At 39.8% G+C, this 22,263-nt stretch overlaps 1 protein-coding gene across 1 annotated transcript in view; it reads left to right on the top strand.

Annotated features, from left to right (window-relative positions):
• DHX57 (DExH-box helicase 57) overlaps window positions 1-21,611 on the top strand; it is a gene marked incomplete at its 5' end in the record, with an annotated part of 48,639 nt that extends 27,028 nt beyond the window's left edge. The window contains 11 exons of the mRNA XM_079720441.1: window positions 1,511-1,607; window positions 2,660-2,833; window positions 3,441-3,641; window positions 4,794-5,070; window positions 9,460-9,555; window positions 9,639-9,722; window positions 12,591-12,728; window positions 13,404-13,478; window positions 15,575-15,709; window positions 18,972-19,172; window positions 20,837-21,611. Coding sequence (XP_079576567.1) covers window positions 1,511-1,607; window positions 2,660-2,833; window positions 3,441-3,641; window positions 4,794-5,070; window positions 9,460-9,555; window positions 9,639-9,722; window positions 12,591-12,728; window positions 13,404-13,478; window positions 15,575-15,709; window positions 18,972-19,172; window positions 20,837-20,980 — 1,622 coding nt within the window. The 3' untranslated portion in view covers window positions 20,981-21,611. The remainder of the gene's footprint in view (window positions 1-1,510; window positions 1,608-2,659; window positions 2,834-3,440; window positions 3,642-4,793; window positions 5,071-9,459; window positions 9,556-9,638; window positions 9,723-12,590; window positions 12,729-13,403; window positions 13,479-15,574; window positions 15,710-18,971; window positions 19,173-20,836) is intronic.
• Between the last annotated feature and the right edge of the window lie 652 nt (window positions 21,612-22,263).

The following is a 22,263-nucleotide window of genomic DNA, read 5'->3' on the forward strand; positions in this document are numbered from 1 at the left end:
CATTACACAATGCTTAATGACTGCCCTCTTCTGATTAGATCTTAATCATTATGTGGTATTGTCTAAGGAAACATGTGAGCCACATAAAATTATTGAAGTGCCTTGTTTCTCATTCCTTGGCAAGTAGCCATTGTTGGCTAATGCATTATCACTGGATTGAATATCTTATTTCATCCCAAAGGAAAAGACTATTACTGAAAAAAATCAAGTATAGCAGCCAAAAAGAAATGTTAGAAAATTATCTGAATTCAAAGCAAAGTTGATGTGGTGATTAGGCAGTTGGTGATATATTTGTGAATATTAAAGATACCCTTGATACAGATGGCCAAGCCATGAGGGCAGAGTAGATCAGAAGGCACATAAAAATACAAATTTTTTTTTCCATCCATATAGATTATTTTACCACTCTTAAATTTTGTGCTACTTTAGTAGAGAGAAGCATGGGGTATGTAATGGAAAAAGCATGGCTCTGGTACCAGAAACCCTATATTTGTTTTCATACTCCCCTCTTATTAAGTTCTGTGACCTGACCATGTTACTGAGTCACCTTAAGGGTACTATTAATCTTCTTAACGGGTGGTTATGAGGATCAAATGAGATAATATATGTGAAAATTCTTTGTAAACTATGAAGTACAGTATTAAAACCAACCTTGAAAGATAATCTTTTGTCCTTCTTCAGAGTTCAATTTTTGTAATAATTTAGTTTCCTTATTTATTTAGTGGGGAGAAGAACCATGATAAATTATTGGTCATGAGTTCCTTGTGGGCAGATCTTTGTTTTATATTCCATTGTACCTAGCACAAAGCTGACAAAGACACCCAGTAAATATTTGTGGGATTAAAGGCGGGGTTAGGGAAGACAGTGTCAATTTCCTCTGTGAATAAAGCACAAAAGGAGGTGACTATTGCTGAGTGACTGCTCTTGGCACAGAAATACACTATAATCAGTTATCACTGTTTATTTTCTTTAATGTAAAATTTTAAAGCCCATAAACCATTATTATGGCATGGTAAGTTAATCTACTGCCTCTTCAACACATATCTAAATTTAGATTACCAGATTGGCTGGCCAATTATAGTTTCTTTTCCTCATTTCCAATAAAATGTTTATGGATTTTATTTACTAATGGGGAGAAGAGTCTTCCTGTCATATAAGATTAGAAGGATAACTCTTTCTATAGAAACAGAATGTCAGTGGCCAGTGCACTGAAGAAGTATGTTTAAAGAGCTTTGCTAATGATTCTTGTATAACGTAAGGCATTATATTTTTCTACACATCATTTCTTTTTCTGTTTTCGAAAGATATAGTACCTCATTCATTCTGTAGTTATTAAGTCAGAAAATATATTCTAAAAGTTTGTTTTCCATTTAGTTCCCTGGGGACTTTACAAAGAAAAGAAAATTGATTGTGAAAAATCTCAGATTATTACATTTTTCATTTAAAATTAAAATCTGTATTAGTTTTTTCTTTTTCACATCTATCAGATTGATTCTTTTTATATACCCAGGTGCTATACTTGTATTTTTACCGGGACTAGCAGAAATCAAAATACTTTATGAACAGCTACAGTCTAATTCTCTATTCAACAACAGACGTAGTAACCGGTAAGTTAATTGCTTTCTATATTCTTAATCGTCTATTGCAGTTATGTGTGAAAATGAATAACCAGAAAGATCTCTTTGACTGTCATCACCCTCTTTCAACCCTGGTGTCACTGCTCAAAAATATGTTTGTTTATGCCAGCTGGGAATAGACAAAGCAGTTTGTTCCAGGGAGTCAGTCATTTCCATTCCATTATATAAAAATGTTTCTCTTCACTTAGCGTAGTGACTCAGCAAAATGGCATGTGCAGTTAACCCTAGAACAACACGGTTTGAACTGCATGGGTCTACTTATACATGGATTTTTTTCAGTGGTAAATACTATAGTACTACATGATACATGGTTAGTTAAATCCATGGATGCAGAACCACAAATACAGAGGAACCACATATACAAAGGGCCAACTATAAATTATACATGGATTTTTGACTGCACAGAGGATTGGTCTTCCCTAATCCGCGTATTCTTCGAGGGTCAACTGTAATTTCAGTTGCCAGATACTGGGGATTGGAGAAGCCAGTGTTAATAACAACAAAGAAATGCTACCATTTTGAGAAAAAATAATTTTCAGTGGTTCCTATTCCAGTAGTAAGACAGACTGGGTGTGTCTTCATATCTAAGGGGACACTACTTGACAGATGAACACCCCCTAGAAATATAAGACTGAAGTTTCTTAGCATACATGACTGTCTCTCTCTCTCTCTTTCTCTGAATTTAAAGGTAGGGAAAAAAATGATTCTTTGTTGGTTAGTGTGCTCCAGGCTTGTTACTTGTAGAATGTCAACTATTTAGTCCTCTTGATTATTTACTAGTGAATTACACTCCAGTTTTTCCCAAGTTGATGCAAGGTTTTTAGTTCATAGAATTGAGTAAATATTTTAAGGGTCAGAAAGAACTTTCCCATTTAGAAGACCTGGGCCTTGGGGACAGGTTGTGGAGAAGCTGCTGATTTTTGGAGTCACATTGTTAGTTTTAATAGAAATTCACCCATTATAACCCAATTTCAGTGTTTTGTACTAGAACACTAAATACTTTTTTTTTTCTTTTTTTTTAGATGTGTTGTTCACCCACTTCATTCATCTTTATCCAGTGAAGAGCAGCAGGCTGTGTTTGTAAAACCTCCTCTGGGTGTAACTAAGATTATAATTTCCACCAACATTGCTGAGACATCCATCACTATTGATGATGTTGTCTATGTCATCGATTCTGGGAAAATGAAAGAAAAGAGGTATCCTCTTTTGGTGATGTAAGAGAGGGGCTAACGATGCCTCATTTGGAGCAACACAGCTGTTAAAGGCTAATGCTATTAAGCTACATGGATTACGTTTGAAAAAATACTTTATGAAAACTCTCTAGATATGAGTGATTCTGTAGCTAGGATCATGAATCTTATATTCAAACAGAGGTAGAAATTTTAAGTTTTTACCTTAGAAATAATTATTTTTCCTCTTTTTCTTATATGCTTTACATGTGCTTGAATGAAAAAGAATTGGTATGGGAGGTGATGGATATGTTAATTACCAAAAGGTTGGTAATCATTTCACAATGTATACATATATCAAAACATCACATTGTACACCTTAAATATATATAGTTTTTATTTCTCGAAAAAAAAATTTTTTTTAATTGAATAAAGAAACTGTATGTAGTATATAGTACAGAAACCATTTAAATTAGCACAAAGTGCTCCCACCAGGGACTCAACTACCCCAGAACATGCGGGACACTGTCCTTCTACAGAAGTAGGATGGTTCATCTATTCTTTCCATGCTAAGTAAAATTTTGGCCACATTTTTATAAAGTAGCTGCTTTTTACCTTTTCTTTTACTTTATAGATATGATGCCAGCAAAGGGATGGAAAGTTTAGAGGATACTTTTGTCTCTCAAGCCAATGCCCTGCAAAGAAAAGGTCGAGCAGGTCGTGTTGCATCTGGGGTCTGCTTCCATTTATTCACCAGCCATCACTTCAGTCACCAGCTTCTAAAGCAGCAGCTACCAGAAATACAAAGAGTGCCACTGGAACAGCTCTGTCTCAGGTACATCTTGATCCTTGTGTTCTGCTTCCGAAAGGTCCCAACGTTTCTCACCGTAAGTTCCATGTTTTCGTTTTCTAAGTGGAAGATGTTTTGCTAAGCGTGGACTTGGATGAACTCATTCATTTGCAAAGAAAGAGCCCTTCAGTGTTGCCTTACCATTCCTTTTAACTTTATACACATAAAGATCTCTTGCATTGCAGAGGATGGCCCTAAAATAGAGCTTAAGAATACATTTATTAGTCAGGAAAGTCATCTAACTTATCAAGAAATTTCTGCTAGGGCAACACCAATATTAAATCATCGCAGGGGGAAATCTACACCCTCATTATCAGTTAGAACAAAGTGAACAAAAGCAATTTGAAAACACCATTATTTACCTGATGAACAAACAAAAGACCAAATATCATAAAATAGGATTTAAAGAATGAATGATTAAACTCAGTGTTATTGAAGCTGGAGAACCTTTGGTTCAACCTTTCTGAAACTTTGCATAGCGTATATAAGAACTCTAAAACTATCCATGCTCTTTGACCGAGTCATTATTTTGAGGGAGTATGCCCATAAAATGTTTACCCAAAGGGAAAAAAGTTACTTGTACAAAGATGTTACAGCTCTTCTTTTATCCAATGGGTGTATTTTGAGAGCTTTCCATTACATTAGTAAAAATGTAAAGGAATTATAAGTGAAATAAATAAACTTTATATAAGATTTTTCTCTTTCAAAAATTGCCTAAATTCATAATTTAAAACAGCTTTTCAAGAGCTGTCACAAGGCAGGACACAATGCAGGTTAATTTTATAAACAATTATTATGCAATTTCAGATGTGGGAAAGAGAGTAGGTGGATCATTTGAATTTTATTTCATGATTTGAACCCACTGTTATAGAAAAAAGCATTTTGGAAGTTTATAGAGAGAAATTTATTCTGAATCTCAGTAAATTTCAGAATCTGAAAGTGTTTCTGTAACTTATTGCTAGGAGAAGTAAAAGACATAAGAGATTTTTTTAAAATTTATTTAAACTGGTATTGTTTGGTTTATGAAAGCATATATTTGGGAAATTATAAATTATTTTCATTCACAGAAGAAGCTTACCTCTTTGTGTCATCCCACCAGAAATAAAAATGACAAATTGTTTTGTTTTCTTTTTTCAGAATTAAAATTTTAGAGATGTTTAGCACTCATAATCTCCAGTCTGTGTTCTCTCGGCTCATTGAACCCCCCCACGCTGATTCTCTCCGTGCCTCAAAAATACGATTACGAGACTTGGGAGCATTAACTCCAGATGAAAAACTGACCCCTCTAGGGTATCACTTGGCTTCTCTGCCCGTAGATGTGAGAATCGGAAAGCTAATGCTGTTTGGGTCTATCTTCCGCTGTTTGGATCCTGCTCTCACCATTGCTGCGAGTTTAGCTTTTAAGTCTCCTTTTGTAAGTAAACAGCATTCATCTGAACTGGAGTCTGTAAGTCTCTAAGGGGACCATGGGGACTTCAGGGTTATGTGAGCCCCCTAATACTTTTCTTGTGAGTATATTATAGGTGAATCTTTCAGGGCACAATGTCTCTTAACTTTTATTGGATCCTCAAAGAAATCCATGCCCCAAATAAAGATTAAGAGCTAGAGAGCCAGCTTATTTAAGTCATCTAAATGTGCTTTTTATGTATCTGCTTTACTTGCTCATTATAGGAAAACCAGAAAAGCAAGCAAGCAAAAAGTGCCCCTGCCTGATTTTAAAAAACAATAAATATATTGGACTACTTTTTTCAACAGCTTTATTGAAATATAATTCACCCATGTAAAGTGTACAGTAGTTTTTAGTATGGTGCAGTCATCACCCTAGTCAGTTTTAGAATGTTTTTAATCACTTCATAAAAAAAAACCTCTTAGGGGCAGGACAGGAATAAAGATGCAGACGTAGAGAATGGACTTGAGGACACGGGGAGGGGGAAGGGTAAGCTGGGACAAAGAGAGTGGCATGGACATATATACACTACCAAATGTAAAATAGATAGCTCGTGGGAAGCAGCCGCATGGCACAGGGAGATCAGCTCGGTCCTTTGTGACCACATAGAGGGGTGGGATAGGGAGGGTGGGAGGGAGACGCAAGAGGGAGGAGAAATGGGGATATATGTATACGTATAGCTGATTCACTTTGTTATACAGCAGAAACTAACACACCATTGTAAAGCAATTATACTCCAAAAAAGATGTGAAAAAAACAAAAAACCACCTCTTAGCTGTCACTCTCCTATTTCCCTCCAACCCCCCCATCCATTCCATTCATAGATAACCACCAATCTCCTTTCTGTGTTCATAGATTTGCCTCTTCTGGACATTTCATATTAATGAAACAATATAATATATAGTGTTTTGTGGTCGGCTTCTTCACTTAGCATAATGCTTTTAAGAGTCATCTATGTTATAGCATGTATCAGTGCTTCATTCCTTTTATGGCCAAATAATATTCCTTTGTATGGGTATCCCACATTTCACTTATCCATTCAGCACTTGAAGGACATTTGGGATTGTTTCCACCTTTGGCTATAAACATTCATGTACAAGTTTTTATGTGAACATATGTTTTCACTTGTCTTGGGTGTATACCTAGGAGTGAAATTATTGGGTCAAATACTATTTAACTTTTTGAGGAACTTCCAGACTCTTCCAGAGTAGTGGCATTTTACATTCTACCAGCATTTTATCAGGATTATAATTTTTCCACATCCTTACTAACACTTGTTATTATCTTGACTTTTTTATTATAACTGTTCTAGGTTGTGTGAATTTGTGGCTTTAGATCTGTATTTCTCTAATGGCTAATGATATTAAACATCTTTTCAGTTTCTTATTGTCCATTTGTATATCTGTCAAGAAATGTCTATTCAGATAGTTTGCCCATTTTTTAATTGGGTTATTTGTCCTTTTATTATTGAGTTATAAGAGTTCTTTATATATTCTGGATATAAGTCCCTTAACAGATACATGATTTGCAGATATTTTCTCCTGTACTATGGGTTGCCTTTTTCACTTTCTTGATCTGTTCTTTGAAATAGAAAAGTTTTTATTTGTATGAATTCCAATTTATCTAGTTTTTTGTTGCTCAAGCTTTTATTGTTGTCATGGTTAAGAATCCATTGCCAAATCCAGTCTTGAAAATTTATCCCTGTTTTTTCCTAAAAGTTTTTATAGTTTTAGCTCTTACATTATGGTCTTTGGTCCATTTTGAGTTAGTTTTTGAATATAATGTGAAGTAAGAATCCAGCTTCATTCTTTTGCATGTGACTGTCCTGTTGTCCCATCACCATTTGTTGAAAAGACTATTCTTTCCCCACTGAATGGTGTTAGCATTCTTGTCAGTAATCAACTGACCATAAATACATGGGTTTATTCCTGGATTCTCAGTTCTGTTCCATTAAGTTATATGTCTATCCTTAGGCCAGTTCCACGCTGTCTTGATTCAAAATAAAAAACTCTAGTTTTGTAGTAAGTTTTGAAATCGGGAAGTGTGAGTCCTCCAACTTTGTTCTTTTTATTAGTGTCTTGAGGATTTTTACATTCATAAGAGTTATTGGTCTGTAGTATTCTTTTCTTGTGATGTCTTTATCTGGCTTTGGTATCAGAGTAACACTGGCCACATAATGATTTGGGAAGTGTTCCCTCCTCCTTTATTTTTTTGAAGATTTTGTGAGAATTAATGTTAAGTCTTCTTTAAATCCTTGGTAGAAATCAGCAGTGAAGCCACTTGGTCTTTTCTTTGTGGGTAGTTTTTTTTTTATAATTAATTCAACCTCTCCACTTCTTATAGGTCTACTCAGATTATGTTTCTTTTTGAGTCAGTTTTGATCATTTGCTTTTTCTAGGAATTTGTCCATTTCATCTAAATTACCTATTAATATATAAACATAGTATTTTATAGTCCTTTTTATTTCTGAGAGCTTGTTAGTAATATCCCCTTTCATTTCTGATTCTGATAATTTGAGCCTTCTCTTTTTCTTGATCATTTTAGCTAAAGGTTTGTCAGTTTTGTTGATCTTTTCAGAGAGCCAGCTTTTGGTTTCATTGGTTTTCCCTACTGTTTTTCTGTTCTCTATTTTATTAATTTCTGCTCTTTGTTTCTTTCCTTCTGTTTGTTTCAGTTTTAGTTTGTTCTTCATTTTCCAGTGTCTTAAGGTGGAAGTTTATTGATTCGAGATCTTTCTTCTTTTTTAGTATAGACATATACAGCTATAAATTTTCTTCTATGGACTGCTTTAGCTGCATTCTATAAGTTTTGGTATGTTGTGTCTTCATTTTCATTCAAGTATTTTCTCTTTTTTTTTGGTGCATTGGGTTTTCATTGCTACGTGCGGGCTTTTTCTAGCTGTGGCGAGTGGGGGCTACTCTTCATTGCGGTGCGTGGGCTTCTCACTTGCAGTGGCCTCTCTTACTGTGGAGCACGGGCTCTAGGCATGCAGGCTTCAGTAGTTGTGGCGCATTTCAAGTATTTTCTGATTTCCCTCTCTAGTTCTTCTATGACTCATTGGTTATTTAGGCATGTGTTGTTTAATGTCCACATATCTATTGAGTTTCCCAGTTTTTTCCTTTTATTGACTTCTAATTTCATTTTGTTGTGGTCAAAGAACATACTTTATATTATTTTAGTCCTTTAAAACTTACTAAGCTTTGTATTATGGCTAAGTATATGCTCAGTCCTGGAAAGTATTCCATGTAGACTTGAAAATGAATATTCAGCTGTCACTGGGTAGAGTGTCACTCTTCCTTTATTTTCACATGGCTTATCTCAGATACATAGGGGAATAGATGTAATAATTTTCTTCAGTTTTAATGTTATACTTCATGGAATTGTAAACTCACAGATCTGCAAAAAGATCTTAGTTCAGCCCCCTCATTTAACAACAGATGACAAAACCAAGGGCCAGGCTAGGTGATGTAGCTTGCTCAGAGACATACAGCCAGTATTATTGTGAACAAGACCTCCATTGCCTGTTTCTCAAATCATCTAAATAACCTCTCACTGTCTGTTTTCTTTTATTGGAATGCAGAAATTGTTCATTAGAAATATTGATGTCGTCCTTAGCCAAAACTGAACACCTGTCCTTTGCTGGGTTCTGTAAACATAGTTAATTCCCAAATGTAATCCTTTTCCCACTAGTCTTCCTAAAAAGGAAGAAAATTTATTTTCAAATAGAAAATAAAATTTTATTATTGTTGTGTCAGCTATAAAGGTGTCCAAATATAGGAAAATTAGAGAGAAGCACCATAGTTGGTTTAGAATGATTTTCAGTGTGATACAGCTTGGGCCTCAGTGTAACTTGCTCTTGCTGGTGTCTTTAGTACATGTGTATGTTGCAGCAAGAGAAGGCAGTGAAAATTAAGTTCTTAGCTGATTTTACTAATTTGTAGGGAAAAGGAGGACCTGTAAACATTATTTTTAAAAGGAAAAAAACATGAATTATGGGTATAGAAATAGGGGAGACTTGAGTATAGAAGATGAATAAGAATCTGTAAAATAAAGATACCACAGAGTTAACAGAATCTTAGATTTTAGATGAAGCTTTTAGAATGAGTGGCTCTTTGATGACATCTTGCCACTAGGAAGTAAAAGACCCAGTAGAGGTTATTTTGGGTGGGCAGATGGACTCACAAGGACAAGTAGGACTGTTAGCTTGGCACTTAACCACCATAATTACTTTTAACCAGCCACCCACTGTGTACTCTGTTCCATGCAAAATACTTCCCGAGGCACATGGCTTCAGCAGTAGGAAAGTGCCATTTGAAACCTAAAATATGTCCTTCAAACCTGGTTTTCCTCATTTAGGTATCTCCCTGGGATAAAAAAGAGGAAGCTAACCAGAAAAAGCTAGAATTTGCATTTGCAAACAGTGATTATCTGGCCCTTCTACGAGCATATAAGGTAAGTATACAACCTATTAGCTGAGATTTATTACCAGAGTTGGCACTAAAGACAGTAACATTTTGATTTTCTCCAAAATTTAGGGATGGCAGCTAAGTACAAAAGAAGGTATGCGTGCAAGTTATAATTACTGCAGACAAAACTTCTTGTCAGGAAGAGTTCTTCAGGTGAGTTGTTTCTGTGGAAATTTGTTTTCATTCATTTTCTATTGTAGTAGCGCACCAGAGGGTGTTGCACCTTTATCTTGCTTGTCCTGCCTTGACATTGAAAATGTTATTTTTGGAATATGCTTGGCTTTACCACCTGTGTAAAACAGACTCCTGAACTATGACGTCAGGCCTTTTGTGCTGAACCTTTCAACTGACCTGTTCTTCCTCTTTTCAGTGAATCTGTGTTTAAGTTATGTGGAGGCTAGGGGAATACAGGCACTCTGAAGATTACTGCTTACTGGAAGTCAGTTTTTTCCATAATTATACCAAACATTCTTAACCCAGATCCATAGGCCCCTGAAATTGTATGCAAAGTCATACCCTTATACATATGTGCATTATTCTGGAGAAAGGGATCATAGCTTTATCAGATTCTCAAAACAGTCTATGACCATCGCCAAACCCCTTACCCTCTCCCTAAAACCAAAGACCGAATACTGAACCAGATTTTCTTTAATTCTTCTTCTGTCCATCAGAGGCTACTATGTCAATAACAAGTACACAAGAAAGAGAAAGAAAGGTTTATTATCTTCTGTGTAATAACAGGCAGGGCTCTGTCTTCTGTTGTAACAGTATTTTAGGCCCCCTTCCAAAGTGGCATGAAAAGCCAGAATAATAACGGTGCGTTATCTTTACAAAGCATCTATTTCACTCAAAGATTTTGAGGCTGGGGAGGGGGAAGGACTTTATTTCTATATTAGAAGACGTCTTGGAATAGAACACAAAATTAATGTTCGTAGCACTTACCACTACCTGACAGCTAGTTATCTCTCTACCCCATAAGCTCCATCAGAGCTGAGATTTTTTTTTTTTTTTTTTTGCGGTACGCGGGCCTCTCACTGTTGTGGCCTCTCCCGTCGCGGAGCACAGGCTCCGGATGCGCAGGCTCAGCGGCCATGGCTCACGGGCCCAGCTGCTCCACGGCATGTGGGATCTTCCCAGACCGGGGCACAAACCCGCGTCCCCTGCATCGGCAGGCGGACTCTCAACCACTGAGCCACCAGGGAAGCCCCAGAGCCGAGATTTTATCTGTTTTGTTCACTACTGTATCCCCAGTGCCTAGAACAGTATTTAGCACATAGTTGATGCTCAGTAAAATTCACTGAATGCGTGAATGAATGGTTATTCAAAATGAAGTAAGAGACCTCAGAACCATCCCAGTATTTGCCTTTATTCTTCTCTGCCTTTAGGTGTACTGCAGTGAGACGTTTTGAGAAGACAAAGGCTCTAGCTTTATTCTAAGTACAACAAAAGCAATGATTTTCAATCCTGGCTACACATTAGATTCACCTGAGGGAGCTTAAAAAAAAAAAAGTAAAAATACCCAAATTCCACCCCAGGCCAATTACATCTGGATCTCCAGGGGTGGAGCCTGAGCATCTGTTTATTTTCCTTGTTGAGTTCACCAAGTGATTCTAATATGCTGCCAGGGTTGAGAAGCACTGGTCTAGAGGGTATTTTATATGTAAGGTGCAGTAATAAATATTTTCTTGAGTCATTAAGATTTTTAAGTATAATATTTCTTTTAAATTACTTTTACTAAATTTATTCTTTAGGATGTATGTAGATTTTGCTGTGATCTAAGAGGGCCATCAAACAGCTACCTCTTTTCACTAAAGTCCAGCTTAGATTGTATTGTAGAATGTTTTGTGTTTCTTTTTTTAATCGATTTTTTAAAAATTTATTTATTTTTGGCTGCATTGGGTCTTCGTTGCTGCATGCAGGCTTTTCTCTAGTTGCGGTGAGCGGGGGCTACTCTTCGTTGCGGTGTGCAGGCTTCTCATTGCGGTGGCTTCTCGTTGTGGAGCATGGGCTCTAGGCGCCCGGGCTCAATAGTCGTGGCTCGTGGGCTCTAGAGTGCAGGCTCAGTAGTTGTGGCGCACAGGCTTAACTGCTCCACAGCATGTGGATCTTCCCAGACCAGGGCTCAAACCCGTGTCCCCTGCATTGGCAGGTGTATTCTTTACCACTGCGCCACCAGGGAAGTCCTAGAATTAGTTTTATTAAGATATTAAAACCTTGTCATGAAATAGAACTCTGGTATATTTAACTCCTAGTTATATTTTGCCATGTTATCCATCTGTACTTGACAGTCCAAGAAAATACTTAAATTGTCATCAGATACAGGGTAGCATTGCTTAGCTTTCCATTCCTTTGTCATTATCTGCTTCTCTATTGTCTGATATACAGCTAATATTTGAACAGATGCCAGACAGAGGTTTGTGCTTTTCATTCTCACACTTGTGCTCAGATGCAGAAAGGGGTTTCTAAATCTAAACCACTTAACAGTATTCCTATTCGTAGGGGAAATGTGAGCCAGCCAAGTCCACAAAGTAAGAGAAAGAGGGAAGGTTCTGAGGTGGGTGTTGTGCATCTTTTAAGAGAGAACACGAACCACTCTAGGCTCGGGTAAGGCACTAAGAGGACCTGAGCAGAAAGGAAGTAGGAAAAACTAGACAGTGTCACAGCACCTTGAGCTGGAGTTCCAAACAAAGTAAACTACGTTTTTGGCTGTCGTAAGAATTGCGAGGAAAATCAGACCTACCCAAAATCCAATTAATGGGTTTTTTTTTTTAATGTAATCTAGAATTAAATGATCTTTGGGTTTTCTGAAATTTGTGAATTTCCGTGTAATGGTTTTACACTGCTGGTTTGTATAAGTGAAAACTGCCCTTTTGGGAATGAACAGACAAGATAATCTTCATACCTGTTTGGTAAACCCATATGAGTGTCATTACTAAACGCTGAACTAATTCGTTTTCGTAGTCATTCTTACCTTTGATATGTTGATGCCCCTGCTTAAAGATTTTTTTCCATTTCTTTCAGGAAATGGCCAGCCTCAAACGACAGTTCACTGAACTGTTATCGGATATAGGCTTTGTAAAAGAGGGACTCAGAGCAAGGGAAATTGAGAAAAGGGCCCAAGGAGGAGGAGATGGTATCTTGGATGCCACAGGAGACGAGGTAAAGAATGTGGAGTTAGTTCTTACTTCTCTTTGATATCACACTCACAGTCTATTACCTCAGGAACACTTGTAGGCCTTGTTCACTTAAGCCCTATGAGCAGTGGGCTAGTGGCATTCTTGAGTTTCTTTCCACAAATGTCAGCTAACACTCAGAAAAACAAGAGTTTTTCTGTTGATTGTTGCTTCTGTTTTTTTTTTTTTAAATTTCACATTGGTTCTTGGTAGGTCCATCAGAGGTAGAACGGACTTTCCAATAATGTCTTCTTAATCAGACCAGCCTTTTTCAAACCCAGGATAGTTTTGTATATAATAAGTATCAGAAGAACAATTCAAGATGAAACCTGATGCCACTCTGTTCTAAGTACAGTTAGTACTTTCTGGAAATTGTGAACATCTCATGAACCAGAATCTTTCTCTCGACTGATCCTTAGGAACACTTGGCTTTGTAACTGCTCTGCAGAGATCTAGAAAGTAATTGTGGGCTTCTTGGAATAGGTACTGTGTGAATGTGGTCCAGTAGATTTATTTTTTACTTAGAAATAATTTTTCTATCAAAGTGATAGAAATGAGATGCTTTTAAGATAGAAATCAAGAGAAATATAATAATAACTTCCAGGGAATAGACAGAAATAGCCACATTACTTATAAGATTAATGCTGTATTTCTCTCATAGGCTAACTCAAATGCTGAGAACCCCAAGTTGATATCAGCAATGCTGTGTGCTGCTCTGTATCCAAATGTAGTGCAGGTAAGGAAACATTTTTCCTGGGTCCTCCCACTTCCTGTTTGATTTTAGCCAAGGGATGTAAGTTAAGACATGCACATTAATCATCTTAAAGACACACACACACACAGCCTTTTAAACGTAGTATATATTTCCAATTTTTCAATTCCCCACATGTGTTTAGATACATCATTCAAGAACACATTTATTGGGCTTCCCTGGTGGCGCAGTGGTTGAGAGTCCGCCTGCCAATGCAAGGGGACGCGGGTTCGTGCTCCGGTCCGGGAAGATCCCGGTTGAGAGTCTGCCTGCCGATGCAGGGGACGCGGGTTCGTGCTCCAGTCCGGGAAGATCCCGGTTGAGAGGCCGCCTGCCGATGCAGGGGACGCGGGTTCGTGCTCCGGTCCGGGAAGATTCCCACGTGCCGTGCAGCGGCTGGGCCCATGGGCCATGGCCGCTGAGCCTGCGCGTCCGGAGCCTGTGCTCCGCAACGGGAGAGGCCACAACAGTGAGAGGCCCGCGTATCGCAAAAAAACAAAACAAAACACATTTATTGTATAAAATAAGGTGCCTTTTTTGTTTTTTGTGGTACGCGGGCCTCTCACTGTTGTGGCCTCTCCCTTTGCGGAGCACAGGCTCTGGACACGCAGGCTCAGCGGCCATGGCTCACGGGCCCAGCCGCTCCACGGCACGTGGGATCTTCCCGGACCGGGGCACGAACCCGTTTCCCCTGCATCGGCAGGCGGACTCTCAACCACTGCGCCACCAGGGAAGCCCTAAAATAAGGTGCCTTTTTAATCCTTCTGACATTCCAGCAATTAAAATGGACACAAATGTCACTGTCAGCCAGTCTGTGCATAACTAACCTATGTTAGGTAGAAATTTGATTCTACTACAATTTCCCTTATGCCTTCTACTCTGGACTAAAATTAGATAAGAACAAACAAGTCAGTGCCTTGTCATGGGACCACCTATGATCCCCCTCTTCTGGAAACCCTACCTGAATGTACTGTCGGACTTTTACCTGAGATTTGATTATCCAGTCCTTGTCAAACTTAGAATGTGAATTTGTCAGAGTACTGAAGCATTTCTCATTTAACTTTTTGATAAATGTTCAGTTGATGTCTGCTGATTCATTTATGGCTTATTTTTGCTTAGTGCTTGCATGCTTTTCAAATCATTTGAAATTTACTTAAAAAAAATCATTTGGTGAAAAGCTATGGAGACAGTTAAAAAATCAGTGGTGAGGGGGATGACTAAGCAGAGCACAGATGTTTAGGGCAGTAAAAATACTCTGCATGATACCATAATGATAGATAACATGTCATACTCGCCCAAACCCATGGAATGTACAATAACAAAAGTAAACCCTAATGTAAACTATGGACTTTGGGTGATGATGATGTGACAATGAGGTGCTATATAGCCAGAGAATTATGTCTTAGGAAAATATTTATAGAAAATGATCCTATATTAGTTTTAATACATATATAGTTTATTTGTGTTTATCTCCATTTCTATATATAAATATAAATATAACAAAACTAAAATGATATTTGTCAAACATTAATGTTAGTTATTTCTTAATCATGGGATTACAGGAGTTATTATAGGTTATTACAAGATATTGAATATTGTTCCCTGTGTTATATAGTAGTAATGTTATTTTCTACAGTAAATATGGAGGTGTGTGTGTGCACATAAGCTTTTTATTTTTTTGAGTGAAACAATCTGTTTTTCACTATTTTGAAAAATTCATTTGGAAATATTGGATTGGAATTGTCAGCAGATTCCTGGTCCAGTGTTGCCAGCTGAATCTCTTTCCCTGATAATCAGGGCAGACCTGAAACATCAACGTGGTTTCTTCCCCATGTGGCGGGTGTGTGGTATAGTCACCCAGAACTACAGCATTTACATCCACACCTCCTCATGGTTAAAAAAAAGAAAAAGAAAGCATGCTTATACTGCTTCCAAAAGGAAACTAAGAGAGAACGAAGCAGCAACAAAGGCCTTCAAACAAGACTGTTTTTTTTGTCAAGGGATACATCCTACAGTGGAAATACATATTTTATATATATATATATATATTTTTTTTTTTTTTACAAATACCTGTTGTTTAGGTGAAAAGCCCAGAAGGGAAATTTCAGAAGACCAGTACCGGAGCTGTCAGAATGCAGCCGAAATCAGAGGAGTTGAAGTTTGTCACAAGGAGCGATGGATACGTACACGTTCACCCTTCATCAGTGAACCACCAGGTCAGGAGGGCTGGGTGTACTGACAGTCAGCTTCCACATCCACAGATTCAACCAGTGCGAATTGTCTAGTACTGTAGTATTTAGTATTGAAAAGATCTGAGTGTAAGTGGACCCATGCAGTTCAAAGCCTTGTTGTTCAGGGGTCAAATGCGTTTACACGTGGCAGGTCCTGGGGTGAGAAACAGTCCCTTCACGTCAGCCAAACCTTGTTCTATCACTCACTGGCTTTAGCAGCACCACTGACTTGGGGAAAGTTGAATAAGCACAAATGTACTGGAAATTGAACTATTAAGCCTGCTTTCAGATATAAAATTGTTTCTTTGTGGTGGTGACTTAAGAGGTCACGATGTGATTCTCTCACTCCATCTGTGCCTTCAGAGGCCGTGACCTATGCTTGCCGATCCAGCTTCCTCAGCCCTCCTTCTTTCTTCAGCCAGTTGCTGGGAGGCTTCTGCTCCCACCACTCCACTAAATTCATCAGAAGTCATGAATAACCTCCTAGTTGTCAAATACAGGGAACAAGTTCGCTGGCTCTCATCATTTTTGACCCATGAAGTATTTGACATTGCTGACTTCCCTACCTCCTGACACTATCTTTGATGTTTTTCGCTTCTGAAGTATCACTTCCTTCTCTCTCTCTGATCATCCCCCTCAAGCCCCTCTACCAGATTCTCTTCCCTTACTCTGAAATCGCGGGTCTGTCCTTGTTCTCTTATTACAGTGCACATAATCTTCCTGAACCACCAGGGCACAACATCGTGGTTCTAACTGCCACCTACATGCTGACACAGACCCCAGATCTCTCTCTCTTGTCCTGGGCTTTTTTTCCTGAGCTGTCTTGGCTAGAAATCACCACCTGGATGCCTTCCAGTCACCTCAAACTCAAAAGCTGAAAAATCAAACTCACTATCTCTGAATTCACTCCTCTGTGTTCCCTGTCTTGGTGAAATGGGACCATCCAAATCAGAACCCTGGAGTCACATGGACCCTGCTTCTTTTCTCCTGATGCCAGTCTAATGGGTCGCCAGGTCCCAACACTTCCACCTTTTTGACACGTCTCAGGTGTGCCTCCTTCTCTTGTCTCTGCTGCCATTTCCTCAGTTCAAACCCCAAACATCTGTCTCTGGCCTGAAGTACTAATCTTACTTCTGGTGCTTTCTCTCTCCAACCTTTTATACTACTGCTGCCAGAATCATCTTTACAAAACACACATTTGATCTTGCCATACCCTTGCTTAAAACTCTTCATAGATGGAGTCTACTGTAAACTCTCCTACGACCCTTCACATCTAGCCCCTTCTTAGCCCATGTCCGCTGCCCCAACTCCCTCCTGTCACTCTTTATGCTCCAGCGATACCAGACTGCCAAGAGCGTCCCCCGGTGCCATGACACAGGACACACTGTCCTCTATGCCTGGAATGGCGTTCTAATTCCCCAGCAGGCTCCCACTTACCCTCCAGGCTCCCATCATATATCCCTTTCCCAGTGTCCCTCTCCAAGTTGCCCCTTACTTCTGTCCCGTCACTGTATAGTGTGCATTTTTCCACTGTTGTACTTACCACATTATTTTATAGCTTATGGTATGTCTCATTCATGGACTTGTAAAATTCCTGAAGACAGGAATTGAATTTTATTCATCTCTGCGTTCTTGATGTCTAGCACGGTGCCTAGCCAGCATAGCTGAAAGCAGATGCTCAATAAAGCTTCATCTCGATAAAGAGATGAAGGAGGAAAAGAGAAAAGGAGAATGGAAGAAGAGAGTTTGAAGTGTTAGGGCTGGTCAACCTGTGAAACTACTGAGTAAAGTGTCAGCAAAGCATGAAAAAAAGTGTTAAGCTCAGAAGAGTCTGAGGACCAGGAAGTCATCTGCCCTCTTGGCTGCATGTGTACTTGGGAACCGGGGGCCCAAGTTACCTCCACTCATCCTGTCCTGCATTTACCATGACATTTCCGCAGTGAATCCAAGTCATTCATGCATCCACTCAGTATCTGCTAGCACCTCCTCTGTGCCAGGCATTGTTGCAGGCCACGGAGGACAGCGGATGAGCTAGGGAGACACGGTCTCTGCCCTCAGGGAACTTACATTCTAATGGGGAAGACAGGCAAGAAGTAAGTGAACAAATAATCTCAGGTTAATGACAAATGTTATGAAGGAAAATAAAACCATAAGAGATCGAGAGTGACAGGAGAGGGGCTTTTTTTTTTTTTAAACTATAGTGGATTTACAATATTGTGTTAGTTTCAGGTATATAGCTTCAGATTCATTTCCACTATAGGTTATTACGAGATATTGCATATAGTTCCCTGTGCTATACAGTAATCCTCGTTGTTTATCTTTTATATACTGTGGTGAATATCTATCAATATTAATGCCGTACTCCTAATTTATCCCTCCACCTCCCAAGAGGGGCTACTTTACAGAGTGGCCAGGGAAGAACTCTCAGGAGAAAACAATTGAGCAGATCCTAAATGAAGTAAAGGGCAAGTCATGCAGATATCTAAAGAGGGGATGTTCCAAGCTGAGGAAATAAGTGCAAAGACCATGAGATGGGAGCATATTTGGTGTGTTCCAGGAAATGAAAGAAGGCAGCCAGTGGAGATGGAGGGGATGGTTAGGGGTGGAAGTGGTAGATGAGTTGTGACAAGTGGGCAGGGATCAGGTCGTGTAGGACCTTGTAATCCACAGAAGGATCTGAGATTTCATCCTTGGGAAATCTCTGGAGGGTTCTGAGCCCTAACTGGTTTTTAAAAGATCACTGTGGCCTCTGTATGGAAAAGAAACTGTGAAGATGCAAAAGGGCAGGTACGTAGGAAGCCATTGCAGTGGTGTGTATGAGATGACAGTTTGCATGAGGTGGTAGCTGTAGAAGTGGTGAGAATATGTCAGTTCATCATGTATTTTGAAAACAGAGCTGACAGGACTTAGTGATGATATAGATGGAGTGAGGGAGAGAGAGCAATCAAGGATGGCTCCTAAATTGGGAGCTTGAGCAACTGGGTGAATGGGAGTATCATTTAATGAGATAGTGACCACCACAAGGAGGGGAAAATCGAGAATTCCTTTTGAACACAGCAAGTCTGAGATGCTTGTTAGATGTCTGAGTACAGACATCAAGTAGGCAGTTGCACATACAAGGCTGGAGCTCAGGGGAACCTACAGGCTGAAGATAATTTGGGGAGTCATTGGACAGGTGATGATTAAATCCCTGGGACTGGTGGAGTTCCCCTTATGTTGCCAGTGACACAGCTGTCATATGTTTCAGGTCAGACACTTTGACAGCCCTTACCTGGTGTACCATGAGAAGATCAAAACCAGTCGGGTGTTCATCCGAGACTGCAGCATGGTGTCTGTGTACCCGCTGGTCTTGTTCGGAGGGGGCCAAGTCAATGTGCAGCTCCAAAGGGGAGAGTTCATTGTCTCCTTGGACGATGGCTGGATCCGTTTTGCAGCAGCTTCACATCAGGTAAGGGATCACGAGTCTGTCGCATGAGACTCAGGCCATGAGGGGCTCTGATAATAGGAAGTATAGGGCATTTCTTCAGGGAACAAGGACCACAGAGCTGCGTGAGAGTGAATGATGGGTCTGCAGGGGACACTAAGCAAGACTGAGGCTGAAGTGAGGCCAGCGGGGGAGCCTTAGTAAGAGTTAAGGAAGCACAGTAGGAGGGGAAGCCCAGGACAGTTGGTGTGAAAGGCTTCGGACAGAAGCTATGAGTGAGGGGTTGGAGCTTCCTAATTGTTATACAAATACAAGTTCAAAGAAAATCAAAATATAGATGAGCAGAACTAAGTAAAAATCACCCTGATTCCACAACCACCATTTAAAAAAATCTCAATTATTCACTGTATGGAGTCTCTAGAAAACATTTAAGGGGGAGTATATTTAAGAAATAAAAATTTTTAATATTTGCATCTCTTAGAAATCTTCTATTGCAGGAGGCAGAAACACCAACTCAAACATTACAGTTAAATTCCCTTTAAAGTCTGAAGCAGCACAGTCCAGGAGAAATATATGTGCCACATACCTAATAATTTTTCTAGTAGCCACATTAAAAAAAGTAAATAGGTGAAACTAGCTTTAATATATATTATATAGCAGAAAACATCTAAAAAGTTTTAATTTCAACATGTAATCAATATAAACAATTCAGATTTTTATACTCTTTTTTTCATACTAAGTCTTCAAAATCTGGTGTGTATTTTATACTCACAGCGCATCTCGATTTGGATCGGGCACATTTCATGTGGTCAGGAGATTAGCCACATGGGATAGTACAGGTCAAGAGGGCCAGGCAGGGTTGGTTTGATTCAGCTGCTTAACAACAAAAGCCTGTCTGGCCCTGTGGTAGCAGGATGGCTGTAGCAGCTCCTGGGTCACGTCCGTGCAGCATATACTGTCCAAAAGGGAAGACAGAACGCTTCTTTCCTGAAAGTTCCAGCAAACCTCCTCTCCTAAACCAACTCCTGTGGCTGAAGAATGTCATGGACTCTAAGGCCTGGACCACCTGAACCACTCACTCTGGCAGGGCACATGGCGTGAGCCTGTGGGATGCAGACAGAGTCCACCCTGCAGGGTTGCCAGACAGCGGAGCAGCAGCCAAACAGATGCTGGCAAGACACGCACAGTGGCACTGCATCAGCACAAGCAAACCACCGTAAAACATGTAGGCTGTCTCCCAACGCTATCCCCACCAACAAAAGCAGACAAATTCCAAAGTTAAAGAGATTTTTTTGGGTTTAATATCTGCCATTTTTAATTCTCCATTTTCCTGCTTCTCCTCTCGGAGCAAACTGTAAAAGTTGACCAAGCTTTAATATGGAGAACACTATATAAAAGCCATATTTCCCGATTTAATATTTTCTTTAAATGAGATGTGAGAGAGGAGGCTTTTTAAAATGGACCCCACTTAGTATATTACAGAGCTGACATTGAGTGTATGTTCTTGTAATTGCATCAAGAAATTTTAGAAGCACTTTTAGAAAAAAAAAAATATGTTTAGTTCCCCCACCATGGAATTAAAATAGCAGAAATCTAGAATAATGATAATCATAACTGGAGAATTCCCTTTAATAACCTTTCCTTCCCTGTTGGTCCAAGCACTGCTTACATTGCAACTTTCATTTTAGGTGGCTGAATTAGTAAAGGAACTTCGCTGCGAACTTGACCAGCTTCTCCAGGATAAGATAAAAAACCCAAGCATAGATCTGTGTACCTGTCCTCGAGGGTCACGGATCATCAGCATGATTGTGAAACTTGTCACCACACAATAAAGACCAGGCTCGGGAGAGTGCTTGCTACTCACCTGCTTGCTCAGCTGGGAAATGACGGCAGCACCTCTACCTCGAGCTGCAGCTCCGCGATGGGGCTGCCCTGGTGAAGGAGCCCAGGGCAGGCACTGCCAGGTCAGCTGAGGCGACGCACACCTGTAGGGAAATTTTCCACACTAAGTATTTCTAACCAAGCAGTGGGCACTCCCAGCACAATTTGGAGTGTCGATGTGAGTTCAAAAACCAACTTGCCTGTATTTTTCTCTCTTGACTGGCCTGGAATGAATGAAATTCATCTGATTAACAGGAAAGTGAATGTTTAATACAATTCTGTTTTAATCTATGTATTATTTTTCTCCTGCTTTTTACTGGGGTGAGATAAAGGGCATGAGGAGAAATATCAGTTGGTTTTTTCTGTCATAAAGGCTCAACTGAAAGAAGTCAGAACAGAGAAGGAAAAAAATCTTGTGAGCAAGAAAAATTAAAATTTCATTTCGGCTATAGGCCATTACATAAACTTCAATTGTGAGGGATTTTTACTCATTAAAGTTCAGCTTAAAAAAACCAAACTTAATGAGCACTTATTTGTTATCAGAATGTGAGCTGGTTTTTATCCATAACACACTTCTTTTTTTTAAAAATAAATTTATTTTATTTATTTATTTTTGGCTGAGTTGGGTCTTCGTTGCTGTGCACAGGCTTTCCCTAGTTGCAGCGAGCAGGGGCTACTCTTCGTTGTGGTGCGCGGGCTTCTCATTGCGGTGGCTTCTCTTATTGCAGAGCACGGGCTCTAGGCACGTGGGCTTCAGTAGTTGTGGCACGTGGGCTCAGTCGTTGTGGCTCGCGGGCTCTAGAGCGCAGGCTCAGTTGTGGCGCATGGGCTTAGTTGCTCCACAGCATGTGGGATCCTCCCGGACCAGGGCTCGAACCCGTGTCCCCTACATTGGCAGGCGGATTCTTATCTACTGCACCAGCAGGGAAGCCCCACACTTATTCTTTTTTTTTTTTTTTTTTTTTGCGGTACGCGGGCCTCCTCTCACTGTTGTGGCCTCTCCCGTTGCGGAGCATAGGCTCCGGACGCACAGGCTCAGCAGCCATGGCTCACGGGCCCAGCCGCTCTGCAGCATGTGGGATCCTCCCGGACTGCGGCACGAACCCACGTCCCCCGCAGGCGGACTCTCAACCACTGCGCCACCAGGGAAGCCTCCCACACTTTTTCTTAAAAGCAGAACAGTCTGGGTGTTTTCATTCTCTTGTAGGTTTTCTATTTAGGAATCTTATGAACC

Source organism: Hyperoodon ampullatus (assembly GCF_949752795.1).
Source record: "Hyperoodon ampullatus genome assembly, chromosome: 15".
NCBI classification, from domain to species: Eukaryota; Metazoa; Chordata; class Mammalia; order Artiodactyla; family Ziphiidae; genus Hyperoodon; species Hyperoodon ampullatus.